We start from the raw sequence: 24,466 nt of genomic DNA on the forward strand, positions 1-24,466 counted from the left end.
ATGATTTTATTGATAGTATTTTCAAACCACTTAGCCCTTACAGGAGTAAAGGCTTTTAGAATTTGGACTTACTGTTATATAGGAAATTTCTAGACGTAACCTTTGAAACAATGTAGCCTGGTTAGCTAAAAACCTGTTAAACTTTGCTTTGGATGTAGACTAACACTAAGTTAGTACTGAACTGTAGTCAGGTAGCTAATAAGGGTGTGTACCCACTGAACGCAGACTCTTGTGGCAGAAAATTCGCCACAATTAATTGTGTATTACAAGCAGCTGATGCGCTACTCAAAGGATGCTTAGTGACGCGCAGCAGGCAAGCAGCACTCCTTTATTTTTTTTACGATGATTTTTTTGGCTTTTGCCTCTATCCATAGGACAGCTGAAGAGAGACAGAAAATGTGGGGAGTAGAGAGCGGGGGAAGGACATGCACCAAATGATCGGCAGATTGAGAGTCAAGCCTGCGATCAGTGCGTCAAGGACTGTGGCCTCTGTACACGCTAAACCAGCGCCCCGTGGCACTACTTTTTAACATCTTTTCTCTCTCATAATGTCTTAAACATGCATTCAATGAAACACCGATATACTGTTTAGTAAATAAACCTCATCGGGTGTTGGTTTGACTGAAAAGACTCCTCAACTCATCCCAGTAAGTGACCAGCGAGGCCGGGCGGACGTGAGTGTATGCGAATTGGTCGTGTTCAGTGGATCCGGGCCTTTAGATGGGTGTGCTACATTTGCAGCTTAAAGAAAAGAGCTGAAAAAACCCCCACATGGTTAAATGTATTCCTTAGAATTGTATTCTTGTTTTCACAAAAACAAGACAACATGGTTTAATGATCAGTCAATCTGCTACTTCCACTTTACTTCATGCTCAATCTAATTGTTAATATCAGACTAAGGCCAAAATATCTAAAGTTACATAAAAGTTCCTACAATTCAAAACTGGGCCACAAAAAAAGTGCAATGAAATATGAAGACAAGCAGAGTTCACATCATTAAGCCACAGTGTCCCAAACTAGTCCATCCATCTACGGCTAGAAATCAGACAAACCTATTTTCAGGCAGCCATACAGAGCATCAGCGCCGTATATCAAGCTGTCGAAAATTACAATTTAACCAGCCGTCTAGCCTGCGTGGCCCATATCAAATGACCGCTCAATTAAATTAAAGTGCAGAGGGTTGTCTGTCTCACCGCTGGGTTTTCCAGGCCTTAACTGTGGCTTACACAGCTGTTTCTACCCTCCTCTTCATCAGATACAAAGGGAGGGGCCCCTGAGAGCAAGACTGTCTGTGCTACGACCAGACCATGAGGCAACTCTCTGCAAATCAATCCATCTTAACTGACACAGACGCAGTAGGTGCATGTAGGCTACATTCCCAGGTATATTCAGTTGGCAAGTTGCCACTTCCTCGGGCACTGTATTGTTTGTTCGAGCCAAATTATTTGATTGCATGTTTTTAGATTAATTGCACGCTAAGGGGGAAAGAAAAAAACATATTCATAAATACTTGGGGAAAATGCATAAGCCTTAATTAAATAACCACATTCTACACCATTTTTAACATCACAGCCTGTTGAGAAAATTGAGATTGAATGGCTGCAATCCATTTCTTTCAAGCGTTCTCCCTCTTATAATTGTGAAATTAAATTAACCAAACCACAATATCATCAAAAACCTTTTGCCACTAGCACAGATCAAGTTGCAAATTCTTCAGTGGGGGACTGCAGGCTGTCACGCATGGCTTCATGTCGCTGTGGTACGGGTGTCACTACATATGAGCGGTATCATTCGTGTGCATATTTTGCGACAGCGTGTTTGTGAGTGCACATGGGGCTCAAGTGTTTGCTCGGTGTGTTTATGGCCCTCTCAGATCCACAGCAGGACTTATGTTTCATGTCACATTTAGCACAGCTTTACGAAGGAAGAGCGGGTTGGCAAAGCGTGAATCCCCCGGTGAGCGGTGGCGAGACAGGGGGGGCATCCAACAAGCCGACAAGATCTCAAGCAAGACATTCTTGTATCTTGAACTGAACATGGAATTGGGGAAGCAAAACTTGATGAACCAACTGGGCGTCTAGTGGTGGTTTGCCCTGTGGACAAGACACACCAGCAGTGTGATCTAAGCATTTGGACTCCAACCTCTTGGTGCATTCCGGAGGAGTGTGGGATCATACGACATCTGGCCAGCCGCTGGGCAAACCCTGCTTACCTCCATCACTTTTTCCACTCGGAGAAGTCGCCTGAATCCCTGCTGCCTTTGAATAGCTTGAGGGATTTCTTGCTTGTTTTTGCTGGGACTTTAGGGTTTGAAAATTGTTAAGAGGGCACTCCCAAATGTTAGCCCTGATAAACATTTTGCAACCACCGTGAATAAATACTCTGAAGGGATTGCTGCAAATGATGAGCTAGGTTTAGATACGTTTCGCTCTGAAGCTTGGAAATTAAATGTCAATCAGGAGACCTAATCAGGAAGACGGATGAGGGATGTCTAAAAAATATTTTGGGTGTCGGAAAAGAGGGAGGGTATGATCTGAAGGGAGGGTATTCCGTCTTTTTCAGAGGCCAAACATTTTGTATTTCAATCATTTCTTGTAAGTTTCTTGTAAGAGACAAATTGAAGTGGCAGTTCATCAAGTAACCACTAGAGGCTTGCTGCAAAAGTGAGTCAATCCCGATTATTCCACTGATAAAGGGCCCGATCAGACAGGGCGCGTTTTAGCAGCTCGGGGCGGCTTTTTTGTCATTGTTTTCAACGAGAGGGACGCTATTTGCGCACTGCTTTTGCTTTGCAGAGCGCCTCGCTTTTTTCCGCTCTGTGCGCCTTGTGTTTTTGGGGAAATGCTCCGAGAGCCTCGAGTTGAAAAAACTTCAACTCAAAGCAGAAAAGCGCCCGACGTCATGGGCGTTTTTTCTCATTGTCCAATCCCCCCCCCAGCTGCTAAAACGCGCTCTGTCTGATCGGGTGTTTCCTTTCACAAAAAGGCAGTGCGGTGCGCCTTGCGTTTTACGCCTACAAAACGCGTTCTGTCTGATCGGGCCCTTAAACTGCAAAAACGTACAGCAAAAATAAACTAGCACAAAAACAGTCTAGTCTATGGTCCTAGCAGACAATGGTCCGGTCTCAAAGCCCTGATAAGGATATGCCTAGGTTAAAAAACAAAAACAAGTGGACATTATTAGTGATGTGATTGTGATGTTTTATTAGTGTGGGCAGTCAACACAAGCTTGAGCTGGTGCATTGGTGCAGTGCTCATTTCTTGGCTCGTGGTTCAAAAATAGAGTGGATGGAATATTTAATTAATGGGACGCCATCACCTCAAATTGAAAATGGGCCATTGGTTAATTGTTGACTCTTAATGTGAGTATTGATGGCCTGCACTGTGAAAATATGCTGTGTCATTGGGAAATACCAACTAAATTTGCTCTGCCTTGTCGTTATTAATGGTTAAACACTTGGAAAGGTTATAAGGTTCCACCCCCTACCAACACCAATAATTGTCATACAGTCCATTGCAGGTTGAGGATAGGTAAGCTATTTTTGGACTTAGGAACTGAACAAAAAATGGAACAGCTCTACACTAATTCTGCCCGAGGTCTGTGGACTTACACTAAATGATGCATACACTCACATAAAATAAACAAACTCAGCAAACACCACTCATGCATTGTTTTGAAAAGTATAGACATCTTTTTTCGGGATCGGTGGCGAGACCATATTAACCATAGTTTGCATGTCAGGCACACGCTAGCAAAATTATAGCTTCCTGCCGTAGCACGTCTCAGTGCTTTTTTTTTTGTTTAACGCCAGCCTGTTTTATTTGTAGTGCCTGTTCTTATTAGGCTGATGGAGTACAGAGTAGCAGCATCTGTGCCCCTCACCCCCCATCCGCCTTGCCTGCTAGGGCTGCGAGGCCTGGGGCACAAAGCCGCAGGCGGTGGGGAGGGAGGGGGTGTAGGAGAGCATGTGGGGAGCGCCTCAGGGGTTCCTAGTTTTCTGGAGCTCAGAATTTCCATGACACTGGCGAACGCTGGCATCGTTGTGCTTTACTGGTGATTTGAAATTGATGACAGACACTGGTAAATAATTCTTATATTCAAAACTAATTAAATGAGAATTGCTTCATGGAGATGGGCACTTGGGGGCTAAATTAAGGGGCTAAATCAGGGAGCATTTATAATGCATTTACATTTTGACATTTTTCTAGCATCATGCCAATAATGCTTCACGAACAGTATACTGGCTATATATCAAAAGTTGATCCGAACGCTGGTTAAAAGAAATACAATATGTTTAAAAGGGGCCTCGGAGAGTTTCTTGTACACAGACCAAAATGTTAATTTCTTTCCTCTTAAACATTTGCCAATTTATCATAGTGTTTTCAATCCTACATCGTTTAAATCCATCATTTAAGTGGTTTTCTTCTTCACTGCCTTTGTTGTTGCATTGCAGCATATCTTCACATGTTACCGCCACCTGTAGCTCAGAATAATAATGTGTCACCGTTGGTTTTACCAAGGAAGGTAAATCGAAGCCTAATCCAAAAGGCAACTGGACTTGGTTGAAGTTCTTGAAGATGTTTCAGCTCTCATCTGAAAGGCTTCTTCAGAAGGTAAAACTAATCATTCGCATGCCAGCATATCCTTGTGCAAATTAATTGACCAATTTTTATATATATAGCACCAAATCACATGACCTGTAAGAGCAGGTATAGACCGTACTAACCCTAAGCAGAAGCAGAGTTGTTGGTGGACAGCCGTCTGAGCCAAGAGTTAGACATCACAGGTACCAGCTCCTTAGCGCTACTAGCGGTCAAAACACAAAAACATCCTCAAACATGGCAGAGTCCAAAATCACCATATTGAACAGTAGACCAGCTGTTCCACATGGGTGCCACATAAGAAAAGATCCCCCTTGTCTATTAACGTCTCTTTGAATATTAGTGGGTCAGGGATGAGTTGAGGGCTTGTGGAGGGCAGGGTGGGCTTGAGACATCACAAAGGAGACTTCAGTAGGAGGATGACTGGAACTTTCAGTCCAGTGTCAGAGGGCAGCCAACGAATGAGGCACAAAGTTTGAGAGCCGTCTTTTGTGGAAGATTTGCCACCCAGCTCTGAAAGAGGAGCACTGGATCCTGGGAGAAGGAGCATCAAAAGGGAACCAGAAGCAGTAATTCCCTTTCCTGCATTGGAGGTTTAAGGGCACTTGAAGCAGGGGGGGTTAATGTATCGCCACCACCAAACCTAACATGCTGCTTCCCAATTACTTTCTTCAGTATCTTAACGACATATTTATCCCCAAGGATGATTAAAAGGAAAGCATTTCCACAAGCGAACAAGAAAATTGATAGATTGAAAAGACTACCGTCTAAGACCTCCCTGAAACACCATGACTAAATAAATAAAAGGACGATAAAGGGAATATATCCACTAGGAAAATCCTTCAACTGTAATCAAACAACTTGGGTGACATCCATTGGTGAAGATCCTTTAGAAGACATTTACAAAACCACACCAAATCCACCTTAAAGCAGTATGAATCCCATTATCCAAGTCTATGCTTTGGTGGTCCATAGATGAAATGAATTTGAATGGGAAAATATTGATTGCATTATGAACGCAACCTATTTTTGGAGCAAATTCATGTCAAGTAAAAATGGGAGACAATCGTTTTATTCAATTGTGGGGTGTGCCGTTATGTTGTGCTGATGGAAACCCCTTCATTTACCTCCAAGAAGTAACTGTTGAAGCAGCCAAGACAGGATCTCCAAGCTCCCTACTTTATTCCACCGAATATGACGATAGAGGACCACGGCCAGGAAATGTTCAAGGACACGTGAGACGAGCCATTAGGCCCGAGCATTTCAATCCCCCTCTGTTCCTTTGGCCCTGTCCCTGTTCACCCAGCCTGGGGTACTTCCATCTCCTTCTGTTGTGACATCGCTCATATAAAAATCATGTCATCTCCTGAGTGTCCCCTCAGGTTAATAGTATAGTAAAAAGGAGAAAAGGAGTATCTTCCTTTCAAGCCTCATAGTCATTACCAGTGCTTTCAGCTTGCATGCCTCATCATCCCCCATAAAAAGTGCTGTGTCAAAGGTATAAAAGAGACCATCTGTGCTATTTCCAGCATCCTGCCCTTTATAATAAACCTTGTGTGAGAATTGAAAATCAGGGCAAATGCACCACTTCTCAACACTCATCGTGATAGAAGTTAATTTATTGGGAGTGATGTAAAATCTGAGCTGAATTAGTGCCGCTTTTCATGCACAAAGCGATCCCTACAAGATGTTATCCTCTGTGTAAAGTTCATTAGACTCATGATTTACACAGTTAGATTGATACAATTTAGCAGCAATCAAATTCTTAATTGCTCATTCGTCGTTGCCTCCAGGCGAGGCTTCCCAGGCTCCATCTCTAGTCCCAGGCCTCACAAAGGCGGCCTAACCTGACTCGCGTAACCAGAAGCAGCTGGCAGCAGTGGCTACCTGGAAGTCTGCTTAGCTTTACCTAGCACTCAGTAATTACATGGCCATTAGGCCACCTCCCAGCACCAAACCACACAGAGGGCTGAAATTCAAAAGCTGTCAGTGATTAATTACTATTGCCCACTGAGTTGAGGATATCTGAGGGGATTGGCACAACTGTAATTGTATCAGGCCATTGGGATTACACAGTTTGTGGGGCGAAAAAAAGGGAGGGGGGCAAGATTTGCCACAGGGAGCTGACCAGGAGTGATTAGGTTGAGATTTTTGCGGGTTTGTGTGTTTGTAGATTTGCCTCTGCTTAAGGGAATCGAATCGCAACTCGACATCCCAAGCCAAAGAGATATAGCTGCATCTGCTTCTGGTTTTATTTTGAAATCCTAATTCACAGCAGCCAGCTGATGTGACCCTCTGCTGCCCCTCTGCCCTTGACAAGCAGCATTGGGTGTTTAGAGGGGGAAAAAAAAGTCCCGCACATAACACATTGTATGTTTCTGTTCTTTCAAGAGCACTTTGGCTGGTGTTTAGCTGCCAGGCTTTTTGAAGCGTAAACTTCAAGAACTGCTGCGGAGTGGGGCGAGGGGGTGAAGGGGAGAGGGGGGGTTGGGGCGTATGGGTGAGTAAACAGGGGAAGGAGCAAAGCACCAGTGCTTGCTGACTGCACATTTTATTATAGTCCCATTAAACAACAGGCCTTGCTTGGAATGCAGATCCCAGGGGAGGAGAAGGTATACAAAAAAATGAAAACTGCCAATGCTGAAGCAATTATTAGGAGGAGACTCGCTTCACAGTGTGGCACACTGAGCGGGTGTGACTCAGACATTTCACACCAACCTTATTTGGTGGGTTTTCTTTCCCCTGCAGACCCCAGACTATTTACACCGAATATATGGTGTAAAAAGTGTTTAACTTTTAGGGTGCAGTGCTGAGAAACTGGCAAGGGGTTCAAGATGAAAAATGGATCGAGTTTCCTCCTTGTGAATAAACAACAGAGGAGAACCTGAAACAATGCCTTTTACATGCTCTTCCTTGTTAAAACCTGGCGCATACATTACACACTTTGCAGCAAGTCACGGACAAACTGATTTTTTACCATTCATCCTGCGGGGAACATGAATATCCAAACCAAATTTCATGGCATTCCATCAAAATGTTGTAGCTTCGCTGGAAAATTCAAAGGATTGCCAAAGTTAGTTGACTTCCTCCTCTGGGGACCATGAACGTCTGCACACATATTTGTTGCAATCCATTGAAAGGATGTTACGATATATCATTGAAAATCAAAAATGTCATGGTGGTGCTGAATGAAAAAGTTGCATGATAACTTAAGTTGATGGGGTTAATCCTCTGGACACCATGAACTCAATTCCTCCAAAAGTTGCCAAAAAATTTCACCTACAGCAAAAATATTAACATGCTGATCGGACTAGAGGGAACAGTTAATTGGTCACCAAAGTCAACTGAATTCATCCTCTGAGGACCATGAATGTTTGCACCAAATGTCATGGAAATCCATCTTATAATTGTCCCAACCAATCGCCATCCACTCTGAGATTCAGCCCCAACCTCAGCCTAAAGTGTGAGCATGCTTTTAGTCGATCAGACGCTAACAACTCAGTGCTAAATGTCAGTGAACCAGGCACTGTTACAATGACAAATTGCGCTATAACAGAAACTTCAACTTCATTAACCAAGAATTACATCAGTGTGAATAAATTGGACTTAAAGTTCAGGCCAGACTTTCTTTGATAAAGACGGTACGAACTCCCTCTGATTCAGAGGCAACCTATAAAATATCCTCAAGCTATGGACCATTGCTCTGTCTTCGCAACCACTCCATCTTCTTTGACAGCAATAAAGTGAAGACTGTGAAAAGCACATTACGTTCCTCCCCTCAAAGAAAAAAAAAGCCACATCAGAGCCAGGGGCTGTCTCTTAGACAGAAGAGAGGATAAATATTGAGCGAACCCATTCAGCATTCATGGGGTATGAAGATATCTGGCCTGAAAAAGCCTCGCGCCCCAGCATTAAACAAGCTATGGTAGACGTTGCATGTGTAACACACTTACACTGCTTGAGTATAACAATATTGAATACACGACAGAATATTCTTCAAAGTATACTAATGATATATGTTTTTTATGTAACCAGTATTCACTACAGAATAAGTGCCGGACAAAAAAAGATTTCATTGGCGAGTGCCAGCTTCCAAAATCAAGCTTGGTGCCGCCTGAGTTTTAGCGTTGTCGCGCTTCATTTGATGTGAAATGTTTTCATTGTTTTATTCCTGCCCTTTACAGAAATGTGGTGGGAGGAAATAAATGGCCAACATATGATGGGGACTGAGAACAGAGAGAAGCATGATTGTGAGAGTCTCATTATGGTTAATACATCCAGTTCTTCTGGCTGGCTAATTCAGCAGATGAGTCATTCGCAATCAATAAACCACATGTCTTCCATCTTTTTCTTCCACCTGTCTGATTCTGATGGCCGTAATTATCTTTTAATAGTGTCGCTGTGTGTACGCACAAGAGCACATCTTTTTCTTTTCACCTGATGAAGAGGTCAAAGAGCAGCAACTACAAAGGAACAGTCCCTGGCAGAAGGATTCAGCATCTCGCTCGATTGCTTCCCAAACATCCAGTCACAAGGCTGCACTGCACAATGTCACAACTCTGACTTTCTCAGAGAGGTCACCCACAGTTTGTTCACACTTACTGTATCGCATTCCCTGCTGGGGTTTTCTGAGACTGTGATGCACACAGATCCCTCTTCATCAAACTTTTAAAAGTTATGAAAACATGTCAGTTTTCTGCAGAATGGGCGGTTTAACAGACAGCAGTCTGCCAGAAACAAGCACATGTAGTTCACTGAGAGCTCTTGGAAATGTTATGACCAGTGACATGTTATTTACAAAGGAAAGACATCCTGATTGTTAGTGAGCTTGTAGACATTTTTTGACTACTACTGCTACTAAAAGAAGCACAAGACGCTATATATACTGGTGCAATCCAAAAGAAATTCACGTGTCCTCATTTCCCGAAGAAAACCGTGCGGCCTCACCCTGTTTAAACTTTCTTGCGATGCATTTGCTCTACATAATCCAATTGATTTTTAAACTCTTTACCGAAACGCACTCAATTTAACACTGATGCATCTATATGAACTACAGAAAGAGGACAATGTTTAACGCCTGTTACTCTGACAAAGTGATATACAGCACGCAGACCAAAAGAGCCTTGGTTTGCATTCCCCCTGGCAAAGTTTCACATGGAGTCATTCAGTATGTTAGACAGTAAAAGGAAGCAGGAGGAGGTTTTCCGTTTCTGAATACTTGCCCATGTAGAGGACAGGATTAGCAAAGAGATAGGACGCGCCGCTTTGTGCACACGTGCAACCGAAATCAACACAAAATTTAAGAGAAATTTTATAAATCTACACCAGCATGAAAAAATATCATGCTATTATGCAATAAATGGAGGTTTAAGGCCTTTATGTTTTACACAACTCTTAGTGCAACAGGGAGAAAAGTCTTAATTGACTTTTAACTCTGCACATCCATCTGAGCTTCACATTAGAATTGCATAGTAGCTCATGAGGTGTGGTTTATCCATCTCGCTCGATCCTGCAAGATTCTTCTGAATGTCAATCACATCTTCAAGAGCAGCATTACTTTCTAATATCTGAGAATGATGCACAATAGTAAGGGCCGTGTTATTGACACAGAAGTCAGAATAGATGTGATGTTGCAGCTCAAATCGTGCAGCATTCCCTCTCACATCCCTGGCTAACCCAACCTTGACTCCATCCCAAAACGGCTCAGAGTGCTGACCCTCTCTGAAGGCATAAATGTTTCCATCTACTGGTGGGAAACGTGAATTTCAACCCTTTTTTTCACCCTTCCTCCCAAGTGGACAAGTGAGCAGGCAACATCACAAGTCAAACAACCTCTCAGCGCCTCTATGTATAGAGCCCTGTTAAATACCTTTCTCTCTGTTTAGTGTAATGAGCAGTCAGCTGTTTGCATCCTTCACAGCAGGGTTACATCAACACAATCCAGGCAAACTGTGATGTGTCATCGGTCTCAATGGAAGCAATTTAGGACCAGAAAGCTTCCATTCATTCTTACATTAACTCTGCTCCGAGTCAAACACAAGCAGGCTTCCAATCCAGCGTCTCACACGCGCACTGTCAACCGGGAAAAGTAGTTTTTCCTTACCTGGAGGGCAGTTGCATTCAGGTGATGTTTGTCTTGCAGTCCGAATCTTCACAAAATTTTCATAGGAGCGCTGAAACATTAAAAAGAAAGGCATTTTCATTCATATGCACATGTTGCACTCAGTGAAATCAATACATTTGAGGGGTTTTCTGCAAAGCTGCTCACTGAAACAAATCAAGTTTGCATGCAATTAAACAAGCAAGGGGAGCAAGTGCAAAAGCCAATCTTACCTGAGAAAGCAGCTCGTCCACTCTTTGTTCAATGAGTGAATTAAAGTCATCCATGGAGTAACCGGGAGCACGGATAAAGGTGTGCTCGCCATTCCCACTCTCCAAATCCACAACCCGGTTCTTGATATCAGCTGTGTTAATGCACAGAAAAACGCAAAACGCGATGGACGCCACCGAACATAAAGACGAGATTATGTTCAGCACTGTTGCGCGGTGATATTGTCGCTTCTGAGGCGCCACTTCTTTCTCCATTTTTTCCACGCACGTAGATGCTCCTCTTGCCTCCGCGATCTCCATTTAACTACAACTACACGCGCCGTTGGGAGCAAACTGCATCTGGCGCGGAGTCACGAATTTATGGCACACTGTTCTGAGAGAGTGTGTGAGTGTGTGTGTGAGAGAGAGGCTGCGACGCCGCGTTCACGTACAGTGACTTTGTGGTGACAGCGACAGATAGATGAGTGGAGCTGCACTCCGCTCCAGAGCTGGCAAAGCAAGTCAACCTGTCTGACGGCGTGTTGGGGGGCTCGTGCAAACTTGTTGCACAGAGCCTTGCACAGAAGTCTGCAGCAGAGGAAATGTGCGATTATGCACAATAAAGTAGAAAGAGAGACTGGGGAAACAGAAGGCAGCGCGCGTGCAGTGAGGACAGCATTAGCGCTCGGAGGTTTTCCACGGTGCAGGCATGCGCCCCCTCATTACGACAACAACACGCCTCCAATCTGCCCGGACTGATTAACATAATTTATTGACCGGCTGCTTGAGCTCTTGAAGTCGAGTACAATTGCCATGAAGCGCAGTTATAGTATATAATGTCAGATCTCCAGTTATCGAACAACGGAACGCTGCGTAAAGACGCGATACGAGGATTTTGATTTAGCTTCCATAAAAGGATAATGCAAAGAAAAACACGTTTTAAATAATAAATTACATGTGTTACCTTTTATTTAAGAATTACACTTTCTTGAGCGGATGTATTGCAATGTCTACACAAGCTATTGCGCTGCGTAAAAGCGCACGAACATCTTTATAGATCTCTTTATAAAGTTGTGGGTGGACAGAGGAACTCACCAACCCAACCTTAAAGAGCACATCTTTCTGACTAATTGTGTTCGACAGACATCATGCTGAGAGAGAAGAGCTACAGAGCCCTGCAGCGCGCTCCATTAGAGATGCAGTGTTTGGCGAGCGAACAGTCTGTGCACCTTTTGTGTTTGATGATTTGAATTCTCATAAACCACTGATTCTTGGGCACAACCATCCAGAATGAGAACCTCTGTTGTCTCTGGTATTGCACAGATACTGAAGGATGCAGTTTGAATTCAATCTGCAGTCTGTTGCTCTAAAATCGAGCCACCTATAATCTATATTTCATAAACAGCATTATAAACATCTCTCCCTCTTCCACATTTCAAAAATGACAAAATGAATTTTGGGTTATTCTGATGACACCGAATAAAGCAGACATATTTTATATGCAGTCAGAAATACTTAATGGGAAAGTGCTTCAAATATCCATAAACCTCTGCAGACTCCTGACTACTTATTCAGAGATTCCTCTCTCCAGCCTTTCTGCATTTTAATGCATCTCTGTGAAAATATATCTTCACCTCAAATCACTCAGAATGAAGGATACGGGTCGAGCGCACAGAGTCGGGGGGCAAATTAACATGGGCTTTGTGAAACCACTTTAAATGCATTAGTTAAGAGTGGCAGCATGGCGCTGAAGCCATTGTTTTGTTGCAGAGTCTGCAGGCTTTGAGTTCAAAACGCATAATGCTTCATTCAAGGAGGGCACGATCCAAAAGATCTATGGGAAATGCACACAGATTTGCTTCTAATTTAGACTTGATGATGTAAAATGACTTACTCAAGTCAATTTATATGACATCTTTCGTACAAACATGCAGCCCAAAGTGCCTCACAAAGGCATAGAAGGTGTAGAAAATAACAGAAATTGGCAACAATAGATACAATTTTGTAAACCTAGAAACAACAAAACATATAAAATGCTAGAAATCAATAAATAGTCAAATAAAATCCACAGTTTATGGACATAAATACTGATGGCACTCTTAGCAGAGAGGAGCTTTGTGCTCTGGCTGGAAAATGAAAAAGCTTATGTCTGATGTAGGTAGATGAGGGAACACTTCAATATTTAGAAACAAATAAAATACTTAAATAATTGGGAAATACATTTTCTTTTTTGAGTTAAGATTCTGGTCACAGCGTTCTGCACTAGCCGTAGTGGATTATGTTTTTTTTGGGGGGAAATCCAGTAAAAAGGTAATGACCGCTTGTAAGAACAGTGTGCCTTTGAGTTACAAAAGGTCCAACAGCAGCAATATTCCTGAAATGAAAAATATGTTTCATTACCTTGTTTAAATTAGGATTAGAATTTAAATCAGGGCCTTAAATCACAAATGTTAAATCGGGGCCTTAAATCGGGATGTTAAATTTAATTTGTATTTAATGCAGTTTTTCTCCTCAATAGTGAACAATTAGTTTAAAAAAATGTTCACCATTCATATATTAATTTCTGTGAGAGACGCAATGAGAGCTTGTAGTTTGCAGAGTCATTTAGTTAGACAGAGATGTACACTTGAGTATTATAACCAATAGTGGTAGCCTAATAATGAAAACAAAATTGGTCCCAGAATGCTTCCTTGAGGGACCCCATATTCAATAGTCTATGTAACACAAGTACCCAGGCTGATACAAAGTCAGATTGGAGCTTTTCTATCATGCTGTTGTTGTTTTTGATGCACAAGTAGTTGATGAAAACATTATTTTAAAAGGTAACTAAGAAGAGGTATGAAGTAGGCTGTAGCTGTTTGGCCTTGAGTCATATAAACTGTTTTTTTCATGAGAGGTTTTACAATTGTGGTTATGAAAAGATGCCTAAATTAAAAGAGGAGTTTATAATCCCTGAACTAATTTACTTGCTGATTTGCATTTGACTCTCAGGTACTTTGAATATTCAATATGTCAGAACATTCCTTGCAACTGAAATGGTGGCCTCTAGTGTCTCGTGGTCTCAATCATGCTTACATACTTTTGTATTGATTGCAAAGCTCTGTTCATCTATCATTCACTTCCTACTTTATATTGTTTCATACGTGGAGGGAGGTCCATAGAGGCCTCTTCACTAATATTAGTTCTATTTCTGTTCTATGCTGCTGCATAAGCCACATGTTATAAAATAAAAAACTAACTGATTATGTGTGGTGCTTTGAAAATATCTGTCTACTCTCCTTTCAATGTTAAATAATTTATTTAACTGTTAGTGGCACAGAAAAGATTATGGATGTCGTTGTCTCTCTTTGGGTCTTTGTAAAAGCTTTGGGCGCCATCTAGTGGACATACACAGCAATGCACTTGATTTTGTGCATTGAATAATCCATAAAGTAACATGAGTGCATGGCAAAATCCCCATGACTAGATTTTCTATTTTAAAAGGTCGCCCTTATCAGTTTGTGTATATGTGTGTGGGTGTGTGTTTGTGTGTATGTCTTTAAATCCCCTCTCGCTCTGTTATTTATTTATTTATTTTTTTGGACATGACTACAAAGTGACAGATGGACTCCTGAGACCAAGTCACGTTGCAGAATGCCCGACACGACTGCACTTATTCAGCATGTTTTAAAAAAAAAAAACAGTAAGAGAAACATAATCTCGCGCAAGCTTATAGAGTTTGATGCCATTCGATTTTAAAAGCAAACACATACAGAAAGACTACCTGGTATATTTTCCAAAAGTCGCTACAGGACGTTTGGAATCCTCTTTATGCGCCAAAAAAGCGCATCATCACGAGCATCGTCCTCGCCTTGACAACCGGCCCGCATCACTGAGTAATCCACTGGTGTTTATTTTTAGAAGCTCTCGGCCGCTGCGTGCAAGTCCCGTTCAACACACACCCTTTGTGCCTCCTCCGGTCAATAATTCATATGCTGTAGGCCTGCAGCGAAGTGTGAGAGAGCGGGCTGCCACAACTGCGAGCCACAGGACGCCAACGAGCGCATAGGGTGCATCACTCGTCCAGCGATGCGCCTCAAAACTTTGAGAAACACACATCATAACGGCCGGCACCAAGACGCTTTTATAAGGTGAGGTCATCTAGTGATGTAGATAGTTTCTTTAATAGACAGCACTTTAGCTGAGCTTTCTTGAAGTAAACATAAAAAGCTAGCTTGATATTTTTCAAATTATTATTTTCAGTAGAAATATGACCTTTGGTTGCAGGATGTTTGTTGTGATGACCTGCAGAAATGTGTGATCAGCTTTCTCCTGCAGGGGTTTATGTTGATTCACTATGTTGAAATATGTCATTATTCAAAATTTAGTGGGCTTAAACAACTATACATGCCATTTATCCTTTTAGAAGATGACAAAAGGATTGTTTTGTTCACGTTTAGCATTTTATTTTCTATTTCATGTTCCTCCAAATGAATTAAAGCCTTTTAAACTAAAGTTGGTGTGTGTCTTTTAGAGATTGAAGCACCCCTGCCATGTTGATGAAAGTGTTTAAAGTTTCCTTTGACTTGTCCAGGACGCACCCCAGCTCGAAGAGAGCCCAGACACTGACCGCCATGACCACCGAGTACCAGGAGAGGTTCGCTTCCCCACACTGCCACAAGGCAATAGTGACAATGTCAACACGGAAAGTCCCCGACCATCTGATGAAGGCGAGTGGTGCGGATTCAACCACCTTAAGGAGGTAAGACCTAAAGTGTTAAATGGCACCTGTGAAAGGACGTCCTTACCTTTGAGGACTGATTTTCCTGTTGTCCACGACGCCTTGCAGCTTGACCTCTCTATCTAAGCCTGTTTGTAAAACATGATTAAATTAGGGATGCACAATATTTTCCAATCCTTTTTTACGATTTCATTTTTTTAGGGAATCATGGAGCATTTCGGCGGGATTAAAGCCTTGTTTTATCGGTGGAAAATATCAGCAGAAAAATTATATATCTGGCGATGCCGTTATGTCATTTTCAAGCCATGATCTGCAGATACCAATAACATGCCGATAATATCCTGCATCCCTATATTAAGTGGCATCTTGCATCATTAACGTGTGTTTCAGAACGTGCTTTGTGAGCCACAAATTGATTAACAACCCACCACAGCCCCCACCGCCACCTATGAAGTCCAAAGGCCAGCAGAGAACTTGCAGCTCTCCAAACAATCCTTTAGGCTTTGGAAGAAACCAAGTTGCCAAGCTGGAAGACTACACCTCCGTGTACCAAAGTAAGAAGTTTAAAGATCAGTAGAGAGATGCAATGCAGAAAATAACACACTGTTCATTCTCCACATCCATCACCTCTTCTTTTCAGGTGATTTCAGAGCATGGAAGGTCGACAAGCGTCAGCCGTTTAAGATGACCGACAACATAAAAGTCAACCAAGGATTATCTGTCCAAAGCCCTGCTTCCAAAGGGGGTCGCTTACACAAAAAATCAACTGCAGTCAACTCAAAGCCAGACCCACCGGTGCAAAAGCCAGAGCCGTTTCAAAGCGTCACCAGCTACCAGTCTGATTATGTTGCCCATAAAGTGCAGCCCAAGATCCGCAGAGAGAACCCTGCCAACCACTCCAGCAAAGATCTTCTATCAGAGCCTGTGGTGTCCCAGAAGCCTAAGGTCGCATTGGAAGCAAACCAAAATCTTTCTGATAACGCCAGTGACATTTTTAATCAATTCAAGTCCTGGTGCAGTGAAAAGGAGTTCCAAGGCAAAGTCACACCACCAGCAGATCATGACAAGTTCACGTCTACAGCACACGCAGACTACCCAGCACACAAGTGCCAAAGCACAAAACCCATCCTGCCATCTATTCAAACCATCAAGAAAGAAAGTGTGGAGCCCTTTCAGGCGATAACGACCATGAGGGAGGACTACAAAGCCTGGAACACACCAAGGCGCTTCCCTGCTGTCAACAAAGAAAAGCTGGATGGGCCTAAGAAAATCACCATCTCTGTTTGCACACATGCGCCTGCAGAGAGCTGGACAACAAACACAAAGCCTTTTAGTCCTCACCCAAAATTGAGCGAGACTGCAGACTGTAGTTCCACCTGTAACGTCATCGAGAAACTTCCCTCTCCCACTGAAAATGGTGTATTTTCCAGCTTTGAATGCATCTCCAACGGGGCTGAAGAATCCATCAAATACTGGACCACTTCTCTGAACAGAGGAGTGACTTTGGCTAATGTTGTGGTTTGTGAGGAGCCCTCTGATGCTCACTAAATTCCAGCAGAAGCTAAGGCTTCACAGTGAGCAGGCTGATGACGAGACACGGTGCTGCCACAAGCTACCTCAGGTGGTTTCTGCCTTGAACAACAATAAAAGCCATAAATGACACTGAGATCATGTAACAGCAGCTATTTTTATACTTGTAAGCTTGACACTGATGCTCTGCAGTACAACTCATATTGGATGTTATGTAATCTATTTAATTGAAAGCAATTCATATTCAGCTTTAAAAGCAAGTTTACAGCTAAATGTGGTCTATCACTAAGTACACCAGTCCAATAAAGTAACGAGTGGTGTTTGGGAAAATACTGTAAAACCAAAAGTTAGACTTTCACTTTTCAAATGGGGTTAGCGCTCCATCAACTCTATAATAACTTAAAGGTGGGGTATTATGCTAATTCCAAGCTTCATATTTCACGCTGTGATACCTGTGGAGTAGCTTAGCATAATTTACAGTTAAAAAAAAACCTAATTTTTCTCACACTGGTGCTCTGTGCAGGCCCTCACACAGCCTCTCTGTAGGAGCTCTGTCTCTTTAAGAAACCCCGCCCCCTACAAGCCTTCTGTCTTCTGATTGGCCAACTGGACAATTTCACAGCGGTGAAATAAAAAAAACATCGGAGGCAGACTGAGCTGCTGGGTGGGCGTGTCCTTTAACTGTGCCAGGGGCAGGAAGTTCTGCTGTGTCTCAAGCGGATGCCCAAATATAGAGTTCCTACACTTTGTGACATCACAAAGTGATGCTTCTGGAGAAGTCTGTCTGAATCCTGGCGTTCACAGCGGCTTGCAGACTTTTTTAGCAGGGGATTACTCAAACATACTTTTACCTACAGTTTTGAAACATCACCCACATTTCATATGGACTTCCAACTTTGTAACGTTATGTCTTAAATAAACAGCATAATACCCCCTGTTTAAGAATAGCTTAATAGTAATGTTTGGGATGCATACATGAGGATTGGTGCCAGTGACAAATAACAAACAAATACTTTTATATGAAATAATTATATTTTATTAAAAAACAAAAGGCAAATATCTTCAAAAAGAAATGCCCCAACTTGTCTGTCTTAACCGGGAGAACTTTCAAATCATCATATTTACATCCTATACAGAATCTTTTTTTCTTAAAAAAAAAAAGAAATCAATTAAAAAAAAGGTTTCAAAACGTCTTTATGCCTTGCAGCATTCCACATTAACTCGGGGGGCTCCAGTGCAAACATAAAAAATAAGGAGACATTTCAGCTGGTTTGCATAAGTTTCCAGTCCTCCAGCCATATACATATAAACACCAACTGTCCCCTTCATATCACATCATGTGAAGTCTACTTAATTCAACGTGTACCGGTGTTTCCAGAGCGATCAGTCCTCTTGGAAACGGATGTGCTTACTGGCCTCTTTGGCACGGGCGATGATGATTTTTTCCGCTTTGGATATGAGCTGGAGAGTGAGGAGAAAATAAGAAATTAAATGCGATGGCAGATCAACAAACTGCTTTAACAGTATGATGGTGTGTGACTGTGCGTGCTTGAAGGCAGATACAATTCCAGATGTTGGTCCATATTATTGATTGGATTGGGGATAAGCTGATTACAACTTATGTCTCTTACGTTCTAATATACATACAATATACAGGGCTGCACGAGCCGTTTTTTAATGGCTAATCCACAGGAAAAGTCAGTCTGAGATCACATTAATGCAGCCCAGAGTGAACTGACCACTGTGCAGCAGAGTCTGTGCGTCACCTGTTTGTAAACTGTAAACAAGCATGCAACACTGCTGGCGGGATGATTGAGGCAGACGCCCCATATCACAAGTTAGCTTACAAGTGACACTATTCCTGCAATCAGCAACACCTCGCTCTGGTGCTGGTTAACGCTGTTTTTGTTCAGAGCGTTTAATTTTAGCGCAGCACGCATGGCGTGAAGTTGCATGTGCCAACAGGAAGCAAGAGACCTGCGCTTTCATTCAAAAACTGACTGTCACGAGGCTGGTCACGCTGAAACATACATTTGAACACCGTTTGAAATGGTAGATGACATACCGTATTAATAACACAACTGCAGCCCACAAGTCTGTTTGTATTCATGTGATAAGGAAGCATGTCCGGCTGTGAGATTCCTTAAACCAAGAGTGTTCAAAGTAGGAGAGGGTTTTTTTTTTGTTTAAAGAAGTTAGACTTAAAAGTCCCGAATAATTAAATGTATGATTGTTTATGTGGACGTGAAAACACACTGCGTTTATCTGGTATAACCTCCTGTATTTTTTAAAATCACAATAAATATTGCAGAACAGAAACCTATTGCAATGTCTGTTTTCCGTGCAGCTCTAAACCAGCTCTAAACCACATAATACAGATTTCCTGTAATTTTGCTAAGGGCTTCTTAATGTAATTTAATTTACATTTAATGTAAATGTAATGTAAACAGTGTTTTTTAACACAGTCAAACTGGAGTATCTGATCAGCAATAGGAATTTTTGCACAGTGTATTTTTCATTTAAAAGAGGAACCTAAGGTCTCACCTTCTCTGTGCCCCGCTTCTTTTCCCTTGGACGATTCAGTTTGACTTGGCGGTCCACGAGGATCTTCTGCCAGTACCTTTGTTCATGATCACCTGTTCAAAGCATTGAATAAAGATTTATTATGTTGTAACATGACTGTGTAAGTATTGAAATGTTCCCAATGAAACCTTTTGGAAACCCCAGAACTTAAATGGATGCAGTCCCGATAAATTATTCCCACAATCATCAATAATGTAAAAGCTGCCAGCTCAGTCATCCACATCGTCTCCTCAACGAGAGAGCATTTGAGGTGCATATATGCAATGAGCAAATAATTCTACCTTGAAATATGGAAATGAAAATTCATACCTGAGAGGATCTCAACCTTCCAGCTGTGCTCTTTCTGTAGCTCAGCTTTCACATCACTAACGGCTTTGGCTTCCTCTGGGCTGTGAAAGCGGATGTGACCCTCAGCATCTCCTTCTAAGATGTCGACGTACGCCACTGGGGAGATTTTGCTCAGAGCATCCTGCACAAAAAACCCCACACAGAAATAAAAAGTACACCGTTCACTGCAAACCTTTTGACCAGTTACGCAGTGCACAGTTTGACTAACCTTAAGTATATCAAATTAATTTCCCTTGTGCACTGTTGCCTCACCTAGTAATCTTTGTGTGATAATGATGATCTGTGATTTAGGCCAAGCTTTCCTGTGCTGCTTGTTTAGTGTATGGTGATATTATGCTTTTATACCACTGAAGAATCGTCTTTTTAAAAAAGGAAGGTGTGAACCTTACCATCATGTAGCTTATGTTTGAATTGAAAGTCATGGAAATTACCCTAAAATTTTGGAGGCATCTCAGAGGGGAAACATTTCAAATCTACTTCAATTCATTTTCATTTGAAACACATTCGAAGCTTTAGCGAGACTATAGCGGCATCGTTTGGATAAAATACCGTAACACAATAAAATACCCCTCTCTGCATTTGATAATGGTATATTGGTCGCACCGGTATATAGGACGCAGCCCACTTTTCTAGATGAAAAAGACGTATTAAAAGTGGGTCTTATACACCGAATTCTACGGTAATTCGAAAATTAAACAGTGCTGAATTTGTAACTTAAAACATAAACTGTACTTTGATGATCTTCCTCCCCGGTAGCGGCTTGTTGTCTGTGATCTTCATGATGACGCCGCTGGTAAACTGAGGGCCGTGGTTCGCCGCTTTCTCACTTTTGTCACTCTTCTCAACTAGAAGAATTAAAAACACAAACAAACACTGTTGCATTAAACAAACAGAAATGATCGTGGAAATGTAATCTAGCACCATTAGCTTCTGTGAGACAATGTTAATTATTACGAGCAATTTGCCATCATTAAGTTTGATTTGATACATTTGGAGTAATATTGTGATGTCGAAACTGTGAGGAAAGGAGAACTTTGACTAGTTTTGAAATAGATTTTTGCTAAAACTCCAGACTTTAATCAACGTATTTGGACGCTTGAAAATATCATCATCCACTTTATTCTGTTGTTTTAATCATATGGGAATAATAAAATGGGTTAATCTCATTACTGTAAATAAAAAGAAAAATTCCCCTGGCTGATTGCAGTGATTGTTAGGTCCTGAATTAACCAACTGGATGACTGGAAACAAAACTCACTATTTCCATCTTGAGCGTCATCCTCTGTTTCCATGAAACTCTTGTGCTTTCTGTGAGCAATCTTAGTCATGCACTTCTTCAGGGACGTCATGCTGCGCTTCTGCAAGGTCAGATACTCGTCCTTCAACACAAGCCAGTCCTTTCTTAGTGAGAAAGAGGAAGGAAGACAAATGTCATTGTGTTTTCTAATTTCTGCATGACAAAAAAGGGGATGTGGATCTTACTTTGATAGAACCCTGAGAGGGATGACCTCCTCCCCGATTTTCAGTTTCTCCTTGTGTTTCTTTTTTCTCTTCCTCTTCGCTTTCACTGTTGAATCATCTCTGTTTTCTTTCCCGTCCTCAACACCCCTCTCTGCGTTGCTTTGAGCCGTTGGAACTGAAAGGGGAGTGATATGGTTAACACAACATCTAATTTGTGGTATTGTTGCTGTAAAAAAAAAAACTCATCACATTAGACATATTTATAGATAGTGCTAAGAAGAAGCAAAGAGAAGGATGGATAGAGCAGAAGATTATCTAATCACTTACTCTTTGTTAAATCTTTGTCCCTCTCTACACCTTCGCTTTCACTCGCCCGTCTTATTTTAGAAGGTAGTTCGCATTCAGTGCCCTCTGCTGTCTGTGACCGACGTCTCTTTTTTTCCGGTAGCTTGCCAGGTGCCTTCTGAGTGCTGGTCACCTCTATGTCAAACTCTCCAGCTGCTGAGCGCTTCCTCTTTTGCTCAGTTGACTCTGCTTCCATCGCCTGTTCTTTATTTTCTTCAGCAGGAGTCTGTACAGCTGTGCCTTCTTTCTTTTTCTTCTTCTTCTTCTTTTTCTTGTCCTCCTCTTCAACTATTGTTGGATGTCAAGACATGGCAATTAATAAAACGAATAGCACAGACAGCATCAGATTTTGCAGAGAAGTAAAAGAAATGCTTTTAAAAATTAATTTTACCGAGTGGTAGATTGTCGGCTGGCAGAGGAAGAGGCTTCCTGTTCTTGGTCTTCGGGAAAATCCCAGGTTTTCTAGGAGCATCTTCAGGGGGGTTGTTCAGCATCTGATTCAAACATCAAAATTTTCTGTGAGTTTCCATCCTGCCAAAATCAAACACTGGACAGAAGTGAAGTATCAGATATATCAGGAAGTAACTAAATATTTATAATCACCTCTATGGCTTTTTGTGCTTCTTCCTCTTTCTCAAACTCTACAAATGCAAAACCTTTGACGTCGCCAGAGGTCTTGTATCTAGGGATGCTAACATAAACCACATTTCCACATTTTGTGAACACTCTCTCGATCCAGCTGTGATTCACATCCTTGGGCAGAAGTTCCTTAAAAAAAAGAAAAGAAAAAAGATACACGTTACAATGTTACAATTTCAATTAACAGACACTGTTGCTTAATGCAACGTACATCTGAGAGTTAATGCAACACAGCAACGATCAAGACAGGAGGGACCAAAGTCCGTAAGTGCCAACAAACAGCTTCAAGTGCGATCGAACGCAGGTGCAGACAGGCAGTGCACAGGGCATAATGAAGCAATTTTTTTCTATTTTTAAATCATCATCAACAACATCAACAAGGTCAATATCATCATGAATATCCTAATCAAAATCAACAACATCCTCAATATCATGTGTGCGGAGGTGTTCATTAAAGAGCTGGGACTTTATCTATATATCATTTGGTTGTTCAAAATTCTTCTTACTTACAGACATACATTTGTCAATAACCAGAAAATGAGTATGTGAATCTCGCAAGTGTAAGGTGCATTTCCTATTCTAACAGAAAATCTATCTTTCTTTATATAAACAAACAATCATCTATTTCTGCAAATTAAGAGAAGCCACAATTTTACCACATAGACTGTGCGGCTGTCGACATTATTTGGTACGTCTCCAATTGGGAACTGACGCCTTACTTTATTTCCTTCCAAGTTGACCTGAAAAAAAATGGGAAAACGTTGTGTTGATTCATTGCACATGAGTTTATAAAAAGTTTTCAAAATAAATCATTTAAAAGTTCATGACAAACTTCACTTTACAGTACCTCAACTACGGATGAATTTTTCAGTGCTCTCGCAATCAGCTTGGTGTCGGTTGTTAGCTTCTTCATTCGATTGAAGCTTGCCAATAGAGATATATCAACATCTAAAAATATAATAAAACATTACGTTAGTCTCAGAAAGAATGCAATTTCTTCATGTCCACTATATTAAATTATTTAATAACAGATGTGAATGTCATGGATATCGTCTTGATATTGATAGCCCCTTACATCCATCATCTGAGTCATCGATGAGTTTCCTCAGAAAGCGGTCCTTGTGAAGGTTGACATCTCCAAACCAGAACTCCACTTGCTTCTTCACATCACCCAGCAGCTGCTTGACACGAGACCTCTTCTTTTTCTCCAACTCCTTGTTCTTACTGCTGGGCTCTTCTGTGCCAGCATCACCAGCTCCTCTCTCGATGTCAATCATACTGTGGGGGAGACTGCAACACAGGCCGGAAACACACAATGAGAAAATAGCACAGTAACTTTGCTTCTTACCTTTGTCGCATTTTTATTAGAGGACATGCTAGTTCACTGGCGTACACTACGTAATATAGTAAACTGGATATTAAGTCGTATTCACAGTAGTTAGCTCTGTTAAATAACCTTCACCTTACAATGCAGAATAGACTAGCCAAATATGAACACGCCCCCTGAGTAATATCAACGGATTAATTCGATAATCGTAAGTCGTTAAACACCGTTAGCATCACATTTAGCCACTTGTAACTAGCTGTTCGCTCCTGCTTAGCTAGCTGATTATGTGTTAGCAATCACTGTTTGTAGCAAACAGTGGTTAAGGCTAGTATTGATTCGCGGGTAAGCGAACATTTAAAAATACTGCAGTCGAGCCCATTTCATTTTAAAAGCTCTCAACCACTCACTATACATTGAACTGACATAATAACTTTCAGAACTCACCTTGTTAGATATAAGGAAACGTTCAAGTTTGACGCGCTTCATACACAAAGATAGAATAAAACAGTAGCTTAACGGCTAACTTCATACGAACGGTCTTCAGTTCGTTCAGTTAGACGTCGCAGGATATATACGTCATACCAGGGCGAGCACTTTATACAA

The 24,466-nt window shown here is 41.7% G+C and overlaps 2 protein-coding genes across 2 annotated transcripts in view; both read right to left on the reverse strand.

Annotated features, from left to right (window-relative positions):
- LOC138600986 (collagen alpha-1(XXV) chain) overlaps positions 1-11,289 on the reverse strand; it is a 164,108-nt gene extending 152,819 nt beyond the window's left edge. The window contains exons 1-2 of the mRNA XM_069672550.1: positions 10,935-11,289; positions 10,705-10,774 (exon numbers count right to left, since the gene is read on the reverse strand). Of these exons, the coding sequence (XP_069528651.1) occupies positions 10,705-10,774; positions 10,935-11,231 (367 nt within the window). The 5' untranslated portion in view covers positions 11,232-11,289. The remainder of the gene's footprint in view (positions 1-10,704; positions 10,775-10,934) is intronic.
- A 6,899-nt stretch (positions 11,290-18,188) lies between these two features.
- On the reverse strand, positions 18,189-24,416 carry larp7 (La ribonucleoprotein 7, transcriptional regulator). Its single transcript, XM_069672592.1, has 13 exons — positions 24,308-24,416; positions 23,612-23,826; positions 23,384-23,484; positions 23,193-23,276; positions 22,501-22,665; positions 22,289-22,391; positions 21,880-22,185; positions 21,574-21,727; positions 21,350-21,492; positions 20,824-20,936; positions 20,053-20,212; positions 19,705-19,796; positions 18,189-18,621 (listed from the first exon to the last, which is right to left on the reverse strand). Exons 2-13 carry the CDS (start codon positions 23,811-23,813, stop codon positions 18,544-18,546), a joined length of 1,701 nt encoding a protein of 566 aa, XP_069528693.1. The 5' UTR covers positions 23,814-23,826; positions 24,308-24,416; the 3' UTR covers positions 18,189-18,543.
- Positions 24,417-24,466: the final 50 nt, after the last annotated feature.

Source organism: Semicossyphus pulcher, unplaced genomic scaffold, assembly GCF_022749685.1.
Source record: "Semicossyphus pulcher isolate SPU_LCO1_2020_fin unplaced genomic scaffold, fSemPul1.0.p SCAF_21, whole genome shotgun sequence".
In the NCBI taxonomy this organism is placed as follows: Eukaryota; Metazoa; Chordata; class Actinopteri; order Labriformes; family Labridae; genus Semicossyphus; species Semicossyphus pulcher.

Coding starts and splice junctions, on each gene's coding strand:
- larp7 (XM_069672592.1), bottom strand. CDS start 23,813: ATGATTGACATCGAGAGAGGAGCTGGTGATGCTGGCACAGAAGAGCCC. Junction 23,277..23,383: donor AAAATTCATCCGTAGTTGAG/GTACTGTAAAGT, acceptor ATTTTTTTTCAG/GTCAACTTGGAAGGAAATAA. Junction 19,797..20,052: donor GAAGGTTGAGATCCTCTCAG/GTATGAATTTTC, acceptor TGCTTTGAACAG/GTGATCATGAACAAAGGTAC.